This window comes from Ptychodera flava, chromosome 2 (assembly GCF_041260155.1).
Source record: "Ptychodera flava strain L36383 chromosome 2, AS_Pfla_20210202, whole genome shotgun sequence".
Classification (NCBI taxonomy): Eukaryota; Metazoa; Hemichordata; class Enteropneusta; family Ptychoderidae; genus Ptychodera; species Ptychodera flava.
In genome coordinates, this window is record NC_091929.1 from 23,958,601 (window position 1) to 23,981,497 (window position 22,897).

Genomic DNA, 22,897 nt, shown 5'->3' on the forward strand with positions numbered 1-22,897 from the left:
CAAGGTTTAATAAATAATAAATAAATAAAATTATGAGGGCTTTTGGGGAGGCGTCATTAGTTACGGCCTAGGGGATCGGACGAATGTTAGTGTGGGCCACTAAAAAATTAAAACTTCAAGGAGGATGAAATGTGGAGAGGAAGAAGGGGGTTGCTCAGTTTTCGTACGGAATAAATTGAAACACCTCTCAGATTGCACCATTGCACACATCAATTTCTCAAACTTGTTCATGCAAGATAGGGGACAACCCAGCCCCTCTTACCCCTCAGTCTCTGGCGTTAATGACGACTCCCTTAATTTCACTAATTTTTCACCAAATATTCAGTTCTTAACCGATACTATGAATAATGATGCTTTTCATAATACTAGCGTATGCAGCATGTAAAGAACGTTCATAAAACAAGATTTTTACTCAAACAAATACGCTGATGCGTATGGACTGAGGGCTCCGGAGCATCCGATTCCCAGCTCCAGCGCAGCGAGTAATTGATTGCGCCGCCAACGTCCAATACTTGATAGATATCCTAGCAACTGTCGTCCATACGCTACCTGTGCGCGTATTATGCACGTCCAAAGTGTCGTGCGAAATCCAGTTATATTTGTGACTGCTTTCTGAAAATAGTGAATTATGAATGCAAGAGATAACGTCGGATCGGATGGATCGGGTAAGATGTGCTTAATTTTCAATTCAGCTCAAAAAATTATCACGTTCCTGTCGCAGTGAAGGACGGGCCACTCGCTTGGATGTATAAACAAACATGGCGGCCTCCATTCACAACAAGTCCCACTGCCTGTAATGTTACACGATTCACATATTTCCTCCGTCACGGACACGTCACTCCACAAAACCGCCTACAAGAATCTTTACAGTAAAAGTTTAATGATCAAGACGATCAAAGTATACACAATTCTCTTAATTTCGATCTCACGGTAAAATATCATCCGATTTCATTTTGCTCAAAATTACTGCCATAAGTCCTCGACTCGTACCTAATAATATGCTCGATTCCTTATGAAAATGATATTATAATTTAGTGCTTCAACCCAAGCCCATTCAATCTTTCAGGCTTCATATCATAAGAAGTTTACTGCCACTGACAGTATACACGTATTTGTCTAATATTTTTATTTTGTCCCCAACTCTTGTACCAGGTTCAGGAAAGAGGCTTGGGCAGTTAGATCCACTTGGAGAAGAAGACGATGAAGTTGTCGGTGGAGGAAGCGGGGATGAAAGTGATGTTGATGATGACGAGGCAAGTTACCATGGCAACAGATAACTTTGATACATGTTTCGATATTATGTGCATAGAGTTTATATTAAGATAAATTTAGTCTTGGCCCTGCCATTGTCATTGGTGTACATGTGTGCAGTTATAGTTTCCTGAGTGTCATTCTGATTTTTCTGTGAAAAATATTGATCATTGGCCCAAATACCCACAGCTCAATGCCAAGGGTTGATCAAAAATAATCATCAAATAAACCACACACTGTTACCCATTATCACTATACTTCTTTTCAAAAAAATATCCTCAATGAACCAGTCCAGAGTCGAAGATTTTTTACAAAAATTACACGAAACCTCAACTTAGAGTACTTTGATAACATAGGGTGTATACTGTCTGTATGTACTCATGTGCAGGGTAGTAGGTAACTGCTATTCCTGTCAGGTTTTTGAATTGCCCGATGAAATTTTACAGTACCTACACAATGGATGGGTGGTATTATTTGTCTGATTTAAGTTGGTTTCTTTGATAAAAACAAGGTAATCTGTATAGTTGTTTAATTAAGACATTGCACAGGGCAGGTACCATATACACATAAATTTTAAAGTTACCCATCAGTATCAAAGGTTTTGCCGTTATTTTTATTTATGAATTGCCACTTACACATGTGAACTGTGTAAGGTAACAGAATCCAGAGAATGGTGTGTATGACAAGGACTTTTACTGGTGTTTTTTTTACAGTATGACAGTGCTGAGGAACTATTCCGTCTCAAGCAACAGGAGGAGCAGAATAAGTTTGAGATGTTGTGTGACGGTGTCTTGAACAGCATATCACTGGTGAATAACTCACTGGCAGAGGTAATTACGTGTATCATTCCTTTGACTCATGGGTGCTATTTCCACATGCAGACATATTCCAGTGTTCTCAACAGCTTGGAAAAACAAAGGGATGGCTAATTTACAATGTAACAAATAATTTGTATATTCCTCTGCTGTCATTAATGAATGAATAGATTTATCCAAAAATACAGAAGAGGCCCTTGTCTCCTCTTGACCCAAGTTTCACCCCCTCCCACAAGTTTCTAAAGACATAAAGAAACAAGTCCTCTACTGGCAGAAATGTGTTGAAAATGTTGCATTAAACAAAAGCCACTCATAGAAATTGTATAAATAAATAAGTAAACAGGAGGGCAGAACACACATACAAGTATGTTGTAAATGAAACTGGTGGATTTTTTCTCCCCAAATTTAATAGTGTGTTGTTTTTTGTCTGTAAGTATGTTTGTTTGTTTGTTTTTCAATCATCATATGGTTAAATCTTCCTTGTGGGTGTTAGATAGCAAAAGTTTTTAGTCTCACATCTAAAAAATAACCAGAATAATTCAGTCTGTCAAAATTTCCTCTCAACAACAAGACATAATCTTTCAATGCAAAAAGAAACTTTCAAGTACAGATAGTAACCAGACTTTTTTGACATCGTAAAATAGATTTTCATGTATTTTGTCATTTCTCTTTGATTTCGTTCGACAGTTCCTTGATGTGAAAGATGAATTGCTGAAACATGCCCTACCTCCCGCGTTACTGGCCAAACTTACCATGGTTGCCGGCAAGATTTACAGAAGGTAAGACTTCATCAGAAAGTTGATAACACTTGATTATTATCTCTTTGCATTCTTTCTCTATTAATTTTCTAGACAATTTGTTTTAACCTAAATTCCCCATAATTTACACATGTACAATAGTTGTGCAGTATGAATAGTTTCATAATATTCAGTACATTCATATAAATATTACTAATTGCATCATTATACCTGTATATTGATGGCATAATAGCAATAAAACAACCTAAGCAACAGTATAGCACTAAGTTTTGACTAGTTCACTTCATATATGCACTCACTATTGCTCGTACATATGTATGTTGTAATATACTATAACGTAGCTGGGTGTTGGTTATTGTTTAAATATATTTCATTCTGGGCTGACTGTCTTTTACTGACACATTTGCTCTTCAACCTCATGCAAGATCTTTCTTGTCCCCAAATATTTCTTCTGACTCCTTTTTGCCTGCTATGTTCATCTTTACCACAGTACAACAGACCTGAACACACCAGTTGGAGAGTTAGTGAGACTTGTCAAAGTCTATTCAGTGCCTTGGGAAGAGAAGAGTGCCGCCCTCAAGAAACTCCATGCAGACTATGAAAGTAAACACAAACAACTAAACATTGCAATACGAAGACTACAGCTAGTAGACACACATGTAAGTCTCCTTTTTGGATGATAAGCTATCATTACACTGTATGAGATACAATGGTCTGAATTAAAAAACCTTGACAATTTTGAGTGTTTTGTGTCAAACTTTAAACTCTCTATTACTTCTTGAATTTGGTATAGTACCATGTGATTTAAATTTATCTTCTACACTATGATGCGTCAGAATAGCTTTTAACCCTTTCACCACCATGGTTTGTCCCAAATCCATTGTTTTCTATGGTAAAGTTGGACCTGTACACAGGGAACTGGGGGTGAAAGGGTTAAGGCCTTGTCACTGTAAGTTTTGACTACTTTTCAGTTTTTTTGCATGTGTCAGCAACAATTTCTAGGTCTACTTCCATACAGTGTTGCCAGTACTCAGCATGTCAATACTGACTGTAAATATGTGTCCTATATTGTTAGTGTTGATAGTCGAATTCGGGTCTGTTCGTGAATTCATTTGTCAACAGTAACAATGACTGGCTGCATTGACAAACCAAATGCTGGGTATTTCAAACTGCTGTAGACCAAGAAACTGTAGCTGATACATGAGAAAAAAATGAAAATTTTTCAAAAGTTAAAGCTACTTTAGCCTAATTATCCATCTACCTTGATTTTGATGGCTCCTATCTAGAAAGGTCTGGCAAGGAAGGCCTTTTTTAATCCTGCCCCTTATAAATTGAAATTAATTACCAATCAAAGTCATAATTTCTCATATCACGCAGGACAGTTAATCTTATCTACCAGAAATAAAATTCACAGAATCAAAGTATGTCAGAGAGATGAGAAAGGGCTTTTCTAAAGAATGAGACAAAGAATGTGTAGCATGACTGTATATCAAGATTATATAGAATATTTCCACTGTTTGTATTTTGTCAAGTCAGTGCAATAAGGTCGTGTTTGCAAATTTCAGTATTTGGCGGGTCTGCCAGAAAAACTTGATTTTAATATGATCGCAACCAGAATATAATTTTGAAAATGTTATAAATAATATTCAATAATGGTTCTACTCAATAAATATGCTGATTGAATTTTAGCCCATGTAACAGGTACTATAGGTCGTTTTCAGAAGATGAGTGATTTCTACCAAAATGTCAGTTACAATCCTCTTGTGCTGATGCAATGCTTTTTGTACCAGCACACTGCGACCTTTTGGTCCTTTGCTCATAAAACTCTAAACTTTTTCATCAGCAAAGTGTGAGACTATGCAAGTAATTCGCTGAACACAGCATTAAAAAATTGATGGACTGAGTAATTTTGTGGTTTTTTTTAATTGTTCAATAAAGTCCAAGAGAATAGAGAAAGAGAAGCGTATAATGAACTGGGAGAAATTATTTGCCAAACTTACAAGCTCAAGAGGACATGGCAGAAGATGGAAATTCTTGATTGAAACTTTCCGACAGAAAGCTAAATTAGGGTGAGTCAAGTTTGCAGATACCGGTATGCAGGTAGATGTATTATTATTATGATGAACATCAATTTATGATGTCACATTGTATCAAAAGGGTAAAATATAAGATGATCCACTTTGTCAACAGATTAGAATATTTACAATGATACAGTGTGTATAGATGATATATTTACAACAATATATTGTATCAACAGACTATAATATTAACCATGATACATTGTATCAACGGAAGAAAATATTTGCAACAATATATTGTATCAACAGACTACAATGTTTTACAATGATACATTGTATCCACAGATGGAAATATTTGCAAAAATACATTGTATCAACAGACTACAATGTTTACAATGATACATTATATCCACAGCTGAAAATATTTACAACAATACATTGTATCAACAGACTATATCAACAGATAAGAATCTTTTCAGCAATACTTTGTATCAACAGGTTAGAATGTTTACAATGATACATTGTATCCACAGATGAATATATTTACAACAATACATTGTATCAACAGATTAGAATATTTACAACAATACTTTTATATCAACAGGTTAGAATATTTACAGCAATACATTGATAACATGGACAAAGAAGACGAAAGTGATTCTGAAACGGAAGATGACAAAAAGGAAGTACAGAGTATGATGACACAGTCTACCACAGAAGATTTCAAAATAAGTTCTGTAAGTACACAAAGCCCTGCATTTCCTCTGATCAATAGCTTCATTTGAGATATGTCAGTGACTGTTTTAATTGCTTCGCTTCAGCCAAATAAAAACAGATGTGTTTCTGGTAATATTCCCATGAAAAGTAGCTACAATAGGTTAGAGGAAAAAGTGTTATTTTATTTATTTAAAATGTATTTATTTTTGTTGGCTGAAACTAATAAATACAGCAAAATTTACAGAAGTCCTCAAAATTTTTGAAAATGTGAAAAAAATGTCTATTGGGGCAGATTTTTCTATCATGATAGGTCTCATAACTAGAAATCCGCATATTATTTTACTAGACCTAATATCTAGATTCTAGATGATAAAAATCAAATGTTACAATTTGAAATACCATTTATTGTCTAAGTGAGGTTTAATACACATGATGTACCGGTACATGCATGCATCTGGTGTAAAACACATATGTTCAGATATTTTGATTATTTGCTTTGACTGTTTGCAGGATGAACTTGACCTTAGCAGTGACTCTGATGGATCAGAAACTCCACAGCCGACAAAGGGAGTCAGAGATGACAGTCAGCTTGACAGCAGTGATGAAGATGATGAGGAGGAGGACGGGGATGTGGAGGAGACGAGACATGTAGATGGGGAGGAGGGAGAAACCACATCTCCAGGCAAGGTTGGTATGACAAGGGCACACCAATGAAGTCAGCAGGAATTAATCATGCTATTGTCATGAAAGGATAATAATAGGACTTGTTGGCAGTGTCACTACCCTCCTAGGATCCTATGGCCTGAAAATTTCAATACTTAAGGTAGTATGTGCGTCGAAAGTGGAAGACTTAAACTTTTGCTCAAGCTTTCCTCAAGGAAACTTTCAACCATTCTCTTTCAAATTCAATAGTAAAATCAGGGGGTCACTGTGCAAAGTTTGGTACTAGAGAAAGAAATACCTAAAATTTACTAATATTTGCTAAAACAGCCATTACCTCTGTGGTAACTCTATGGGGAAAAATTATATTTTAGATTTTCAAAAAACTAAGATAGCAAAAATTTTTCTTACCCTCAGAGCTTTAAAATGAGCCCACAAGTTTTAGATCAGAAAACTTTGTAAAATGTTTAGAGTCAAATATGTGTCTCCAAGGCGCATTCTACCTTAGGCTGTTACTCAGTGCTTAAAAAAACATTTACCATGTGTTGTGTTGTTATTTTTCTCCACATGAAAGGAATACAGATATCGGCATTATTTAAATTGTTGTACATTCAATGTTTGCACACCAGTAATATAACGAATCATGTACTATAGGCACATACCAACTATTTTTCTTGCCAAATTTTCTTTTAATCTCCAAAATGCTTATTAGTACAATACATTTACACTGACTGTGTACACTTTTCCCATCATGCAGTCTGTAAGGTGCATGCCATGACCTTGTACACTGAATATCTATATCTCTACAAAAAGAAACACAGTTCAAAGGCATGCCATCATGTATTGCTTTGACTCTTTTTACTGCACTGCAACAGTTTGCTTCATTCTCTGTGGATCTTTCTACATGTTTGATGACCTTTGACCTTTGACCCTGAAACGTCACATGATGAGGTGTCCATATCTCAAATTAACAGAATGATAACCGGGTCATGTATGATTTGCCTTTCTTTAACTTTTGTTTTTTTCACATAAGTAGGTACCTATGAGATCAGAGCACTGCTTTTCAAAACACCGATTTCCTAATGATTAAACATTTCACATATTTTGCATTTTTCAGAGAGTAACATTTCAAGAAAAACCAGACGGTGACGATAAAGGCGGTGGAGGTGAACCAGTTTATCTACCAGCTCCTAAACCACCCATGGAAGATAAACAAGTTTGGACACATGAACCAGAGTTCGATAGATTCCTCAATATCCGTGTGTACAGGCCACTTCAGCTTCCACAAAATCAACTCAGATGTATGCTGTCTTACGGAAAAATCATGAAGAAGACGGATGCATTTGAAGACATTGAAACAGGTAATAATTTGCGTAGTTGAGCTCTTTTAACCTTTGAAGTGCCAATGTCAGTTTTTGTCACCTTTATAAAATACCAGTATATCACAGATAATTTTTTTCAAATCCTAGAAATTTTTTCAGATTTTCCCCAAAATTTTGATCAAAAACTGTTGCCAATGAAAAGTTATGGCCATTTAGCCCAAAACTATAATAAAAATTACAGAAAAAGTCACAAAAATTTGTAAAATGTTGCACTAAAATTTTGAAGGGGAAAATTACGGCACTCAAAGGGTTAATCTTTTTGTGCAGATCATTCTAGATTTATCCAAAAACTTTGGCTGTTATCATCCCATACATAAAACAAGCAATACCTACATGTAAATAAAAACTTTCCTTTAAAATTGAAACAATCATTTTGAGAAAAGTGTTTTACATTTTTTGTCGCTTTTTTGTTTTATTTTGACTATAGAAGAGAAGGAAACGGAAAAAGATGACAAACCAGTCGAACCAAAAGGAAAGAGTATGATTGGTAGTAAAAGTAGACCACAACCAGGTGGTAAAGCCAGTGAGAAAGAGAGTAAAGTACCCCCTCTAGAGTTAGACATCCCAGACTCTGATCAGTAAGTGATACATCAATTCTGAAATGCACTGTTTCTTTCCAATGCTATTTGATTAGGAGATGTGGAAAAAAATGTTCCTAAGTTCTGTCATCCATGTGAGAATCCTGTGGTATGTTAGGAACTGTGGATAATTAAAACATTTGCATGGCATGAGAAAATCAAACATCAAAGTCCATCTCCCCTTCCCTGATTAAAAGTTTGGAAGTGTCAAAATCAAAATTGGCGTAAAGTTAGTACAAATTTGTGCACAAACACCTCTCCCTAACCTTTTCATCACAATGGTTTAATCCAAACCTATTGTTATCAGCCATGATTGTGGATCTGTGTACAGGGAATTCAGGTTGACCAGGTTGATGTGATGAGTTTATCCAAAGTCCCTAAGAAGTACAATGTATGGCATGAAAACCTCCCTTATTTGATAGTGAGGGCAGTATGTATCACTTTTTGTGATCTGCAATATTGTGGTGGTGATGTCACTGTAATATTGGTGATCTAGTGCCCCGGTTTTCAGTAATATATCTTTGATATAGGGCCAGCTGTGAAGGATGTCAGACTTCTTGTCTGTATGCAAAAACAATTTTTTCTCAAAATTTTTGGGAAGATTTTGGAAATTACAAGACATGATCATCGAAAATGGTACTTTCTTGCCACAAATGTTTTGCCTGAAATCACAAAGTTTACTTCAAGTGATATGAGAATCAGCCTCAGTAACAAAAACAGATGCAGAACAGACAAATTTTGTCCAAATTCCTGTCTATAGTGCTCAATTTTCCAAATGTTTTATCAGAGAAAATCTTAAAAATTTCAGCCACTGGTATGCCCATATGTTAAAATTTTTTGAAGTTTTTAAAGTGAAATTTCAAGAAGGCAGGTATAATTACATGTATTGGTATAGTATGGTATGGATATTTGTTATAGTGACATTTGCACTCGCAGCTCTTCGCTGCAACTGAGACAAAATACAAAATGCAAAACAGTAAAAATACAATACGTGCAACCAGCCCACACGGGCTTACAGGTCACTTCAAAGCAGTAAAGTACAATAAATTAGCACTGGTATAAATACAAAAAAGTTTTCCTGACATTATAAGCTGCTTCAACAAAGCGTGCTAACGGTCTACAACAATTTGTAAATAAAAATTTTAACTTTTCAGGGTCTGATAAGTCACTGAAGTTTGCTAATTTTTCCATAATTTTGTCATATAATATTCTACGATGATGGTCATATGCCTTACAGTAAAACAGAAAATGCGTTTCCGTTTCTGGGGTACGCAAATCACAAAATTCACAAATTCTATCTTCTACGTCTAGGTCTTGAAATCTACCCGTTTCAATACGCAAGGGGAGGGTACCTGATCTCAACTGAGCAATGAGAGACCTCTGGCTCAGACATAGATTTACCTTTAGGTACTCTTCAGGACCATAGGTCTCTTTAAAAGTTACGTACGTACGTAGCTTGGGTTTGCTCTGTACAGAGCTAGCCCATTCCCATTTAGTGTGACTATATAATAGGTCCTTTACCATAGACAGATTACATGATACGACAGAATCAAATATGTCAGCCCTTCCTAATTCATTGAAAACATCATAAATCTCTGAGGACCAGGTATTATTATTAGTGTTAAGATCCCAAATGAACACTTTCTTCGTGAGCCTGTTATCAGGCATCACAAGTAACCTGTTCCACATTCTTATCATATTCAACTTCCGTCTTTCCCATGAAGAGGCCCTTCCGTATCTCCAGTAATGGCCGACGTGAATGGGAGCAAAACGATTAACTCCATTGTAGAAACGAATCGCTCTACTTTGGACTGACTTGCAGCACTGGAATTTCTTAAAGCCCCATACTCCACTACAATAATCCATAATGGGAACAACTCCTACATTAGTGTAATATGTACCAAACCCAATGTCTTTAAGGAGGGAAAATTCAGACATTATGGCACCAAGGGCTCTTCCAGCAGAGTCAGCAAGTGTAGACGCAGTAATGTAAAAATTCAAGTGCTCATGAAAAATAACCCAAGGTACTACTTATGTTGCCTACAGGTATCATTTAATGACCTTTGCATTGCCCAAAGTGGAATCGGGTCTGGAGACACCAGCTGGTACTCCGGATGAAAATCTAGGAATAGCTGTTCATCACGGACAGTTTGAAGAAATGTTAGCAATGACTACCATCGATAGATTTGATCTGGAGTCACTGGTAAGTTGAAATTTCCTGTATGTTCTGTGAAAATTAAACCTTACTGAGACCCCAAAATAGTTAAGGTAGTATGCACCTCGAAAGTGAAAGACTTAAACTTTTGCTCTAACTTTCCTCAAGGGATCTTTCAATCATTCTCTTTCAAAATCAAGAATAAAAATAGGGGGTCACTGTGCAAATTTTGGTACTAGAGAAACAAATTACCCAAGATTTACCGATATTAGAAATACAAAATGGCCGCCATCCCTGTGTTAACTCTATGGAGAAAAATAAAAATTTCGAATTTTGAAAAACTAAGCCGGTGAAAAGTTTTCTTTCACCAAGAGCTTTAAAATGAACCCCCACATGTGGTATATCAGAACAGAATTGTAAAAGTTTGAGAGTCCGAATGTCTGTCCCCGAGGTGCGTTCTGCCTTAACTGAAATTTCATGCTGTACACACTGAGCCCACTCCTCAATTGACACAACAATGGTACAGCTTCATTTGTACACTATGTGATAATGGGGAGGGTATGACAAGAGTCGAATTCTGTGATGGAATGTTAATTTGCAATACAATTGTACATTCTTCTTGAAGGAATTTTTCTGTTTTGGTTTATTGATGTCCCCAAGACAAGCAGATTGATTCACCATTGATAACAATGGTTTAATGCTAAAAACTGTTGAACATAAGAAAGTGGCATTTTTAATTCTGTAACACTTTTGTTAAATCTAATTTTAATATCAAATGTCAATATTGGACTGTGTAGTTTGAGTGAATTGTGCAAAAATAAAAAAGATAAAAGAGATTTTGCATTTTCAGAGTGGTAATTTGTTATTCAATTTTCTTACGACTATAAGTTATGAAGATCAAAGGTTCAATGCTGACTCTTTTCCAAACTGAGCGATTGAGATAAGGCATACCTACAAAATCAATGCCTGGAGCATGTCTATCTCAAAGCTAGGAACAGTCATGAAATGTCTTATTCTAGGGTCATTCCAAGAAACCATCAATTTTTTTTGTAAACTTTTCTTTCTCTTGCATAATTACAGGTAAAATTTTGTCTATTTGCATTAAAGTAAGCATTTTAAAATGTAACAAAATGCAGAAGAGGTCCAGCCAATTATAAGGTCAAATTGATGAATTATTATTTTAGTTCCTTAAAATTTGATGGATTATTTTCATTCTAATCTGTGGTTCTATCAACCTTTTGTTCTCCAGGAAATTTCAACCTATGATGTAGAAGATGAGGTGGAAGAGTTGGAGATAACACCGTTTCCTTTGAATTCATTAAAACCAACCAAGAGAGATCAACAAAAATCCAGCAAGATACCTCTTTCATTCTACTTTACCAAAAAACTGAAACCCTGGACAGCGGATAAGGAAACAGGTTGAGTGTCTATAATAACATTTATATACACTTATGAAACATTTAAAATTTTTATACACTTTTTGTTAATTTCTGGTGAATATTATGTTCTGTTCAGTTTTAGAATACTGCAAGATGCTTATAGCCTTATTTAATTTAAAAGCCGATGTAGAAATCTACATGATAAGAGAAAAGTAATGATATACCTTAAATGCAAAAACATTGGGGGTTTTAGTATGCATTATGTGCATATGAATTAGATAATTTGCATATGTACTTTACTATTATCAATATTGTAGATTCCAAATTTTAGTTCTATTAAAATTGAACTTTTATGGAATATATTATCTCTGTCAGACACTAGAGTGACAAAAATAAGTGCAGGTCACATGTGATGAGTGGCTAATGCTATATGATGAAATTTGTAAATATTCTGCTTGCACTTTGAAATTGTTTCATGGTATGATAAATTGCTTATAGTTGATTCCATCAGTGATTGCAATGCACTTTATACATATACAGCATCACATTATCTGCAATTAATATTCACAGATGGTAAATTGCAAGGTTGTTTCAAATAGTTCTGCTTACTTTTGTATACTTGCATTCACAGAAACACCTACAATATATGAGATTATCAAGGATGAAACAGGCATTGACGTGGAGAGAGTTGACCTTGAAGATGTCCACACATTCTTACAACGCGGTCCGTATGAAGATAGATGTCTATCAGCAATGTCTCTCCGCTCTACCACAAGTACATCAAGTAAACAGGTGAGTATGCTCATTGACTGGTGGTACTGTCTTACCCTTTTGATGACAGATTTTTGGGTCAACCCCATTGTTTCCTAGGACTCAGTTGGACCATTACATTGGGAAATGGGGTGAAATGATCACAAGTGTATAACACAAAGGAGCTTATCAATATTTTGTTTTGATAATATTGACAAGTGTGTTTTGAAAAATCAGACAATTTTTTGAGTAATTTTCAATGATTTTTGTATCAATATATTGTTCTGTAGAATATGATGACAATGGAAGAAGTGGAGGCATTAAAACACCAACACACAGTTGAAATGCAAGTTTTACAAGATGAGTATGAGTAAGTATTATGATGTCATCTCTTTTAATGCAAAAATTCTTGATGGAATGGATACTGTAAATCAGAGTTTAGTTCAAATGTTGTTGAATGGTGATGCCTTTCTCAAGTTCAAAAATTGGCATTTTACTCATCAACAGGAATCATATACAGACTGACCATAAATCCAAATTTATCATTTTTTTTCAGTTGCTTTAACAGTGATGATTGAATTCTCATCTTCTATAAATTGTGATGCCATTCTCTCTTTTCCTCTGTTGTGTCATTGCCACTGAAATCAAATAATGATGATGTCATTGCCACTGAAATCAAATAATGATGATGTCATTGTCACTGACATCAAATAATGATGATGTCATTGTCACTGATATCAAACAATGATGATGTCATTGTCACTGACATCAACTAATGATGACATCATTGCCACTAAAATCAAAAAATGATGATGTCATTGTCACTGATATCAAATACTGATAATGCTGTTGTCACTGTTCAGCAAATAATGATGATGTCATTCTTACTGACATCAATTAGTGATGATGTCATTTTACTGACGCCCAATGATGTACTTCTCATATAAAGTATATGTCTGTCCTAATTCAAAAAGGACTAGCTTGTATCGGAATACCATTTGTATTCAAAAGAATTAATACTCACACAGAATAGACAGTCAACCAATGCATTTGAACAAAGCCAAGATGTTGGTACTTCTTTGGCGATATAGTGACCTTTAGTGGCGTAACTTTATCAATGTAATTGCTGTGCATGTGTGAAATCTCATCTAAATGTCTGCATAACAAATATTTGTTGGCTTTCAATTCTTCTCGATTTTTACTCACACTACAAATAAACTTGGTAAGTGTATTTATTCATGCATGGCAAAATGAACCATAGCGTAGTTTCTTCTTTGGTCAAACCACACCAGTCCATCTATATCTGAAGCCTCTCACCATAGCTACAGTGATCTGCAGTCAGTGTCCAAAATGTTCACCATTCTCCATCAATATCAGTTAGATGGCCCAGAGCAAGAGGGACAGATCTCCTATGCTTTAACCCTTTGAACCCGGCTCGGACAAAATGTCCGCATGATGTCATTGGTCACCAGGGGGTCAGGTTGCAAAGGGTTAACACAGGTTATATATCCCTCTTGCACTGGGCCATCGATTTGTCCTTGCACTGATGTAAGCTGTTCATCCCCAATTTCATGTGAATAGGTCCACAATCACCATTGATAACAATGAGTTTGGGCCAAACCATTGTGATGAAAGGGTTAGGCCTCCGTGAAAGTCACACAACAATCACAGATAGTCATTCACCAAGTACCACATAAATACCTGCTCACTGCTGTGACAAAGTTCAAATCCAATTTCCATTTCACCAACCCATTTGCACTATCTCAAGGCTCTTCCATAGCCTATCACACTCCAATATGCTTACAGATTCAACAACAGAAGCACACATTCTTTGGCCCCACAGTTCCACAACTCAAAATATTTAAACTTGGTACACCCCTTGCATGGTATTGCAAATGTTAATGTGCACTAGACTAAGAACCATCTAGGCAAAGTGATGTAATTAACAAAGAAAATGTATCAACAGATGCACTGTCACCATGAAAATCTGTCCATGTGAATAGCACACACCTATGGACATTTTATCATGGATTCATTTTTCTGTTGAATGTACTGTCCTTGCCATCACATACAGCAAAGATATGTATGAATTATATGCTAAGAATAAACAGACTTCACCAATATAATGACTGGAGTAAATGCCTATGGCCCATAACAGTAAACTGGAACAGTTTGATCTAATTTAATTTGATTTTGTTTCACTGTGCATAAAGTGTAAGTGTTTTGTTTTTTCCCTCATAAGAACAGTGTGTAACCATTTTAACACACAGAATTTATGTTGGCCAATGAGCTGTTTTTGCAGCGAGGAAACCCAAAGTCATGAGCCATAAGTCTTTCACTTTCAAGGCACGTGTTACCTCAATCTCCCTTAACTCCATTACATGTTAATGCAATTTCCCCACAACATCTTTATACAGACATTTACTGATGGATTTTCAATACATCCTTTGCTGATTTCAGGGTTAGGTTGAATGACCTTGCTAGAAGTCTACAGGAAGTCCAAGAAGCACAGATAGCAGCATTAACCAGCGGTGCAGGGGTGACCGTCATCCCAACCATGCCCACAGAGGATTTAGGTGAACAAATAGCAGCACCAAAATCGGCTGAAGGTACAGTTGCTAAGATATACTTAAACAGGAACTTCCCCTATAAAAGTCGGATTATCATAAATCTATGCGAATGATAAAAAAGCCATGCCACTGATCTGACGTAGTCCATGTTTGGTTCCAGAATCCCATAATTTTGCCATGTTTCAGGCGTTCATTGTCATTGAATCTTGCATATGTCTGGGAATATATAGCATCTACACTTGCTTTGAAAATACACTGAAAAAATGTTCTTTTTTTTGCCGGAAAACGCATATGCTTCAAAATGTGTTCCCTGTACGACCATTTTTAACCTCCCTTTGCATATGTCATGAAATTGCCTATCATGATTATTCAAATTTATCACACAGTCAAAGCGATGCTATGAGAATTCAAGAACTCCTGCCCAGTGTATGCTAATTACTCTGTCATCAGTAATACCCCGATTTTGCGCCCACGGTCCTGTAACTTCCCGTTTAATACAGTGCTCTCTGCAGCTTAGAAAACAGAGGGTAGCAAATTTACTTAACAATGCATAATTTGCATATTCTTTTTAGTGTATAAATATATTTCCTTTGTTTGATTACTAATATATGAATAGATTACTATAACAGAGAAGTAGCCCTCACTCAAAATCCCCTTGTGGAGAACTCTGACTTAATAGGACACTAGCTTGCTATGTAAAGTGTGTGTATGATGTCATCTAATTTTGATGTCATCTTTATCACTAGGGAAACGAAGCTTGAAAGGAAGTCACTCGCCATTGGACGGTTGGCATGCACACTCACCTGATAGGTTAACAAGTCCCAAACCACCATCTGTCAAGAAAGAGAACAGGTAAGGACAGACAGACAGACTGACAGACAGACAGACAGACAGACAGACGAACACAAGGACAGACACAAGGACAGACAAGGACAGGCAAACAGTCTGAAAGATAGATAGACAGACATATAGATACAGATACATAAGTAGTGATGAAACAAAGACAGGCAGGGACAGAAAGACTGACAGACTAAAACAGACTAAGGTAAACAAACATGTAGAGATACATATGGATCTATGGAGCTACGGACTGTGTAGACTATCAGACAATTCTACAAAAGCTACACATGTCAGATTAGAAACAGACTGATGAACAATGAGAAGAAGAAAAACTCTCTCAGATTCAAAGCTAACTTAATCAATACTGTCAGAAACAATATGACAGACAAAGACAAATAGACACTGACCATGAAAAGACATGTGACAGTACATGACAACTGGTATGTTTCAGTTGACATACCATCTAAACAGTTCTATGTAGATTAGTAAAGTTATAATTTTTCATACAACATACACCATTTAGCTTCCACAACATATCCATTATATTAAAATATCACCATGATACTGAACTGTGTGCTTTGACAATGATCAAAATCACTTTGCATTTCCAGCAGGACTCAACCGGAAGTGAAAGCCAAGCCCAAGGGAAGAGTTGGTTATCCGTTGCCAAAATGGGGAAATGATTTACCAAAAGATGTAAGTAACACAGTCTCCACTTGTCCATGTCATGTTGATACAAATCTCATGTACCATGTCTTACATGAAAATATGTATACTTAGATCCATGACAACGTCACGTTACTTATTTCTCAATCTGAAAATATTTTTTTATTCAATAATCCTTGAAAAAGAATCTAAAAAGTTAATTCATTTTCATCTTAAAATATATTTTAAAATGCACTGTATATTATCAACACTGTCCAACACATGTATATATAGCATATTTATTCTTAAATTGGTATTTTTTGTTCCTTGACTTATTAAATAATGTCAGGAAACAAAATATTCTTAGACTAGACTCCATGAGGAAGCATTTTGTTGTGATGAGCATCCTTTTGCCTTGACCTCACACCTTTGACCTTTACCATTGGGGTCACAGTTCTTTGACAGGATGAAATTATATGAAGAGGACAAAATTAAAAACCAGAGAGCGTTGATCGAGAGGACGCAGTCGGAGATCCAGGAGCACATAGAGCGTCAGTTAGCAGGGCAGCATAGATTAGCACACAGTGCTGGGGATAGAATATTGCCAATGGATCCATCTGACGGTAAGGTTTAACCCTTTGAGCGCCAAAGTGAATTTTGTTACCTTTATTAAATATACACCAGTAAATTCTTTTTCAGATTTTTGCCAAAATTTTGATAAAAAGCTTCAGCCGATGAAATGTGATATCCATTTGGTCCGAAATTATAAAAAAAAATAGAGAAAAGTTTATAAAAATTTGTGAAGTGTTGCACTAGAATTTGGTTTGGAAAACTTATAGCACATAAGGGTTAAAGCCACAGCTCCTGTATAAACGGAAGTAAGACAATGGCGGCATTCATTGTGTAAGAGGACACAGAAGAGGTAACACATAGGCTCACACTCCAGTAGATTCTTTTTTTTTCTTCCTCTATTGATCGCAAAAGATCACATATCTTACAAGTTATCATCATAAGTATCTTTGCAATCAAGCGATGCACTTACATTCAGAAAATCCAATTGTCAACAATAACTTTGGACATTCACATACACACAGGTTTCATCGTCAAAATGAACACTTGGCATGTACCGTAAAACATGATTTTAGGAGTAGAAAAGAAACTGTAGTTTACAAACAGCTTGAAACTACTCAAATTACATCAAAAGTTATAATTTATGGAGCTTGAAATAAACTTGTCAAACAGTCAGTGGGTAAAATGGGAAAGTTGTTGTAGTAACTAAAAGAAACAGTCAAATAATTTTCCTTTCTTCCACATGACAGATGTTTGCCTACCAGCCGTGTTTATGCCCAGTAGGACAGGTCAGCTATACAATCCAAGAGCTCATCACTACTTCCATCCATCAGGTATGAACCTTTTTGACAACTTACTATGAAAGTGTCAGCCAAATTTTGTTGTCCATGCCTTTCACACTATTTGCTGTTTTAACATGGTCACTATGTGCAATAATTTCAATGCTTTAGAAGGCATCACATTGCTTTCAAATCCAGGAATATTACCAATGATAATATACATGTATTGTATGCAGTTTCTGTGTATAGACATTGTTTTATATATTATTGCCTGAATACATGGGTTTATGTGCCCGAGAGCAGGTGACAATTTGCCCGACGCCAGGAGGACAAATTGTCTCCTGCTGCGAGGGCACATAAACCCATGTATTCAGGCAATAATATTTTTATTACATGCCTCTTCACAGTTAATGCTAAATAACATTTAGTTACATGCAGGGCATTTTCAAATAATTTTACCATTATCGACCTGCATAAAACAGATATTAACGAAAATCAAAAGAGCAGTGCGCGCATGGATATTTTACATCTAGCGTTCAACGTCTACATTGACGTCGAAAACGTCGAAGGGCTTCACTGGACCGGGTAACCATGGAAACCGGTCAGTACATCGTTCACCGGCCCGCTAACTTCCCGGATGTTCCTATTCAAATCAATGCACTGATTTGCACTCACATCGAGGCATGTAATAAAAGAGCCATTTTTCAGGTTTCGACCGAAACAAACAGTGCAACTGCAGATTATTTCCACAAAGAAGTTTATTCAATTTCAAAGTATGTTAATTATAATATGTGCAGACATTTCACACAGAACTGAAGTACAGTAGTTTTTGCAGGACAAAGACTTGAAAATCCCAATGCAAATATGAAATAATATACCGGTATGACAGACTACTTGAGTGACATTGAACAGAAAATGATGTCTGATTGTGAGTTTATTTAACTCTCATACTTTTTCCATAACAATCTCTGTCAATTGCCATTCACAACTTTCCTTCTTTGCATCTGTTTTATTTCAGGTTCACTGGGCACTTTAAGGCTAACACAGCCACCGTCCATGTTCCAATTACCACCTTTACCTGACAAAAATGTATCCTTTTACCCTTTTACCACCATGGTTTGGCCCAAACCCATTGTTATCAATGGTGATTGTAGACCTGATCACAGTGAATTGGGGGTGAACAGGTTAAATATATTTTGCATGGTAGAATTCCTGTGTGTTTATATGTCAAATATCCTAGTAGTGCATTGTGACATCACATCATCTCTAGTATCAGACTGAACTCTGATTGGACAAAATATGAACCTATTAGCATTCTGCGATGTCAAACAAAGAACTTCTAATATCGTCTCTACCCTATAAATGCTACAGTGTAACTTTATAGTATGCCAGCAGTTGGATTGATGGCATGTTTCTGCACCATATTTAGTGACCCACCAATATTTTGTTTGATTTCCCACAAGAACGATTATAAACCTCACCATAGTCAGCATGGGTATAGAAAATGTCAACCACAAAAAAAATCTTGTCTTTTCAACATCTTTGTTGAGTACATCTCTGTAGCCTATTCATAAATGATAAATTCCTTAACTTGTTGTACAGAAACTTACAGCAGCAGAGTTATTCGACATTAGAAGAAACTTTCTACCAAAGACCGCAGAATATGCAATGGACATACCACAGACTCCTCCGACTCAGTACTTTTCCATGTCTCAGCCAATGACCCCGGCACCGACAGCGGATCACTCCATGCCCCCCACAGCAGATGCACCTCCACCTATCCAAACACCTCCAGTGTGAGAGAAAGGACACAGAAATGATGCACACTTGCTATGCACCCCTGTCACAATAATGGAATCTTCCAGCACTCACCCACTTTTGTCGCTGCTTGCAGCCCTATGTAGTGATAATGGATTACCTTAGTCTTGTATAGTTGCAACTTCTGTGTTGTGTATCTTGCAAGCGACTCGTCACGAGCCACTTTTCAAAAAACATTCAAGTACGCATTAAGTTTTTGCCAAAACGATGACTAATTCTATCCATTATATATTGTAAATATCAAAAAATCTTACAGTTAACCATTTTGTCAACATGAAATTACTCAGCCAATTTACTGTAAAATGTTTTAAATTGGGAATCACAAAACTTAACATGTCTCGAAACTTTACCAGAAATTGAATTTGTATACTTTTGCAAAATATTGTTCACAAACAGAAAATGAAACTGACTAAATATTGCCAAACTTGTCACAAAATTATGAAGAACAGGCTTCTTTTAAAAGCCACTGTTTAAATTCACAGAAGATCAGAACCAAATGATAGCTCCAGTAATGAAGATAGACCTTACATGTAGCATGTTATCATGGTAGCGACATCTACGTAATGGAAGTGGTGTTTAATATATCGAATGCCGGATACTTCAATTGACCAACAAACTCATCTACATTGTGTGAATTCAAATTTGCCAATTGTTACACTCAACCACATGTGCTTGCCAACATGTTTATGAATCCACTGCAAAAGTCAAAGGTGATGTTGAAGTTCAATTAAACACTCAGGTACATGATGAGACAGGACACTGTTTCGGAAGCAATCTAACAGGACATCAAGCGACAGTAACGCACACCAGGGGACAAGGTTGCCATCTTTGGATAGTCTCTTGTTAAATTCTGAAAGTGGTTCACATTATTGCTCTGGCTGAAATACATGCAAGTGGTATATGAGCAAATACCAGCATTTATTCAACTCCCACATGCATACAGGTACATATCATAATTACAATCGTGGTAGTAACCATGGTAGCATGGTTTTAATCAGGGTGGTACCATGGTTACAATCATGGTTGTAACCATAGTAGCATAGTTTTAATCATGGTGTCATTGTTACAACCATTTTTGTGACCACAGTTGTAACCAGGGTTGTACCATGGTTGATAATAAGAACTCATGATCCAACCCAGAGAAACCAAAGTAATACATAATTTCAATTATATTTTCTTGCATACACTGAAAATTACATCATTAAAGTAACAAAATGTTGAATATGCGAACATAAATATGAGCAAAGTTTGCATGTTTCAAATCTTTTTGCGGATGTGCTCCGATGCTTGAGTATGCATATAATAGTGGAATAAATATTCAAATTTTTGATGGAAGAAGGCAACTTTGTCCCAAAATGGTAATATATGCACATTGCATCTACCGGTATATTTCTACAACACCGCAAAGATAAATATCACCATGTGAAGTTTTCCACCATTTTAAATGCATTGTTCACTTTGTATATAGTAATTGCAAGTATTTAAGCAAAGTAATAACATGCATTTGTGCTGTTAAAAGGAGAGTATTTTCAGATTTAGTACACGGTATATTTCCGATACAGCAGTCTGAAAGTACTTGAGTTAAATGTAATCTCCTTCATAACTATTTATCATGTCACAAAATCTACTATGAAAACACAAAAGGCAAAGAACTCACCTCTCTGTAATTTAAGGGTAGAATGCTCCTGGAAACTTTCAGATTTTCCCGAAGAAACTTTAAACCATTCTTGTTCATAATCAAGAATAAAATCAGAGGTCATTTCGCAAGATTGCCAAAAATTTACTGATATTGTATATTAAAAATAGCTGTTGTAACCTGTGTAGAGGAAAATTGAACTTGCAATATTCACAAAAATACAGTGAAAACTTCAAAAGAAGTCCACCCAAGCAGAAGACCAACACACTGTTATATTTAAAATTTGAGCATATGAAAACCCAGAGACGCATTCTACGTTAATTATTTTTGCTACGACTACATGTAATGCACATTCTCACAGTATTTGCTAAATGACACATGATGTTAAAAGCACATCCACAGTTAGACTGAAAGATCTTTCGCTCATGGGTGTTTTGTAAGCTCCCTTTAGAGCGCCCTCTAGTGATGGATCGTTCAGTCTAATCCACAGTGGGTCTAGAAAACTCTGTGAACTGGTGAAGACGAAAGGCCACCTTTTCAAGAAGTCGTCTTATATTGTCAGAAACATGGCAAAGTACTGTACTCTGAGTTGACCCAACTACTTGACTTGTACACCAAATCTGTCTTTACAGGATACCTCCATAGCTTACTCCCCTACCTTGCCATGCATGGATTGCCCCAAACAGAGGGCTAAACCATTGTACTGGTATAGATAGGTGTAAAACACAAGCATCCATTGATGAGTGGTATCCTGATAAGACAGGTTCACATTTACTGTGTTTCATCTGTATAAAAATCTGTGCTGATTCAGACAAAAGTCCAGACAACAGAGTCATTGAATTTCCACATTGATTAGTTTCACTGTGTTACTGAAAATATTACAACTTCAGAAAAGTCATCATGGATATTTCATACAGCCATCAATATTTTTTCAGTTTAGTTACTGCATAGAACACAACAATATTTGATTGATAAAAGTCTAGTTCATTTGTGCCAAATTTGATGACAGTCATCCTACAGTTCATGAATATGTTTAAAAAATTTCATTACTCCTTTTCTCAACATACCAAAAGTTCTTGTCATAAAGTTATCAACGCAATGGTAATTTTGCCAGATGTCGCTGTCTATTTATCATACAAGTATCTCTCTCTCTCTCTCTCTCTCTCTCTCTCTCTCACACACACACAGACACACACAGTACACATTCATTGCATTATATAAGAAAAAATATTTGAATTACAAAGCATACAAGCAACATGCAATTTCAGCAAACTTTCTTTCTCTGCCGTCCAAATTCAGTAATTGTACAACAGATTTACTCACAACCCACTTTATTTTGTGGACGTGAAAATATATTCATGTCTGTATTCTGATAGATAAGAACATGTATCTGTATTTATTGTCTTCAGTAGAAATGGATAGAAGTTCACTGTATTGTGTCTTATGATGTATAGAAACTTGTAATATTCTGATTGTATATTTTTTCTGTAGTAGTATAGGAACTTTTGAAGGAAAAAATGTGTACAGAGATGTGATATGAATAAACTTGTAAAGACTCTGAAACTACTTTTAAATG

General features: G+C 35.9%; 1 protein-coding gene across 2 annotated transcripts; it reads left to right on the plus strand.

The window, feature by feature from the left end:
• Positions 1-506: 506 nt before the first annotated feature.
• Positions 507-22,887, plus strand: LOC139117354 (uncharacterized). 2 transcript variants are annotated; one of them, XM_070680389.1, is made up of 21 exons: positions 507-665; positions 1,153-1,253; positions 1,965-2,081; positions 2,754-2,845; positions 3,315-3,483; positions 4,763-4,893; positions 5,447-5,579; positions 6,070-6,246; positions 7,337-7,580; positions 8,029-8,179; positions 10,226-10,382; positions 11,584-11,752; positions 12,345-12,505; positions 12,754-12,833; positions 14,924-15,072; positions 15,780-15,885; positions 16,488-16,569; positions 16,973-17,141; positions 17,838-17,921; positions 18,886-18,956; positions 19,470-19,832. In XM_070680389.1, exons 1-21 carry the CDS (start codon positions 629-631, stop codon positions 19,665-19,667), a joined length of 2,778 nt encoding a protein of 925 aa, XP_070536490.1. In that variant the 5' UTR covers positions 507-628; the 3' UTR covers positions 19,668-19,832. The 2 variants fall into 2 exon arrangements, with proteins under 2 accessions (XP_070536490.1, XP_070536480.1); XM_070680379.1 differs by having other exon boundaries at positions 508-665; positions 16,485-16,569; positions 19,470-22,887.
• Positions 22,888-22,897: the final 10 nt, after the last annotated feature.

What these genes read in the sequence shown, in the direction of transcription:
- LOC139117354 (XM_070680379.1), top strand. Translation starts at nt 629, where the DNA reads ATGAATGCAAGAGATAACGTCGGATCGGATGGATCGG. An exon ending in ATTTGAAGACATTGAAACAG is followed by an intron (nt 7,581 to 8,028) that starts GTAATAATTTGC and finishes TTTTGACTATAG; the next exon opens with AAGAGAAGGAAACGGAAAAA. An exon ending in AGCACCAAAATCGGCTGAAG is followed by an intron (nt 15,073 to 15,779) that starts GTACAGTTGCTA and finishes CTTTATCACTAG; the next exon opens with GGAAACGAAGCTTGAAAGGA.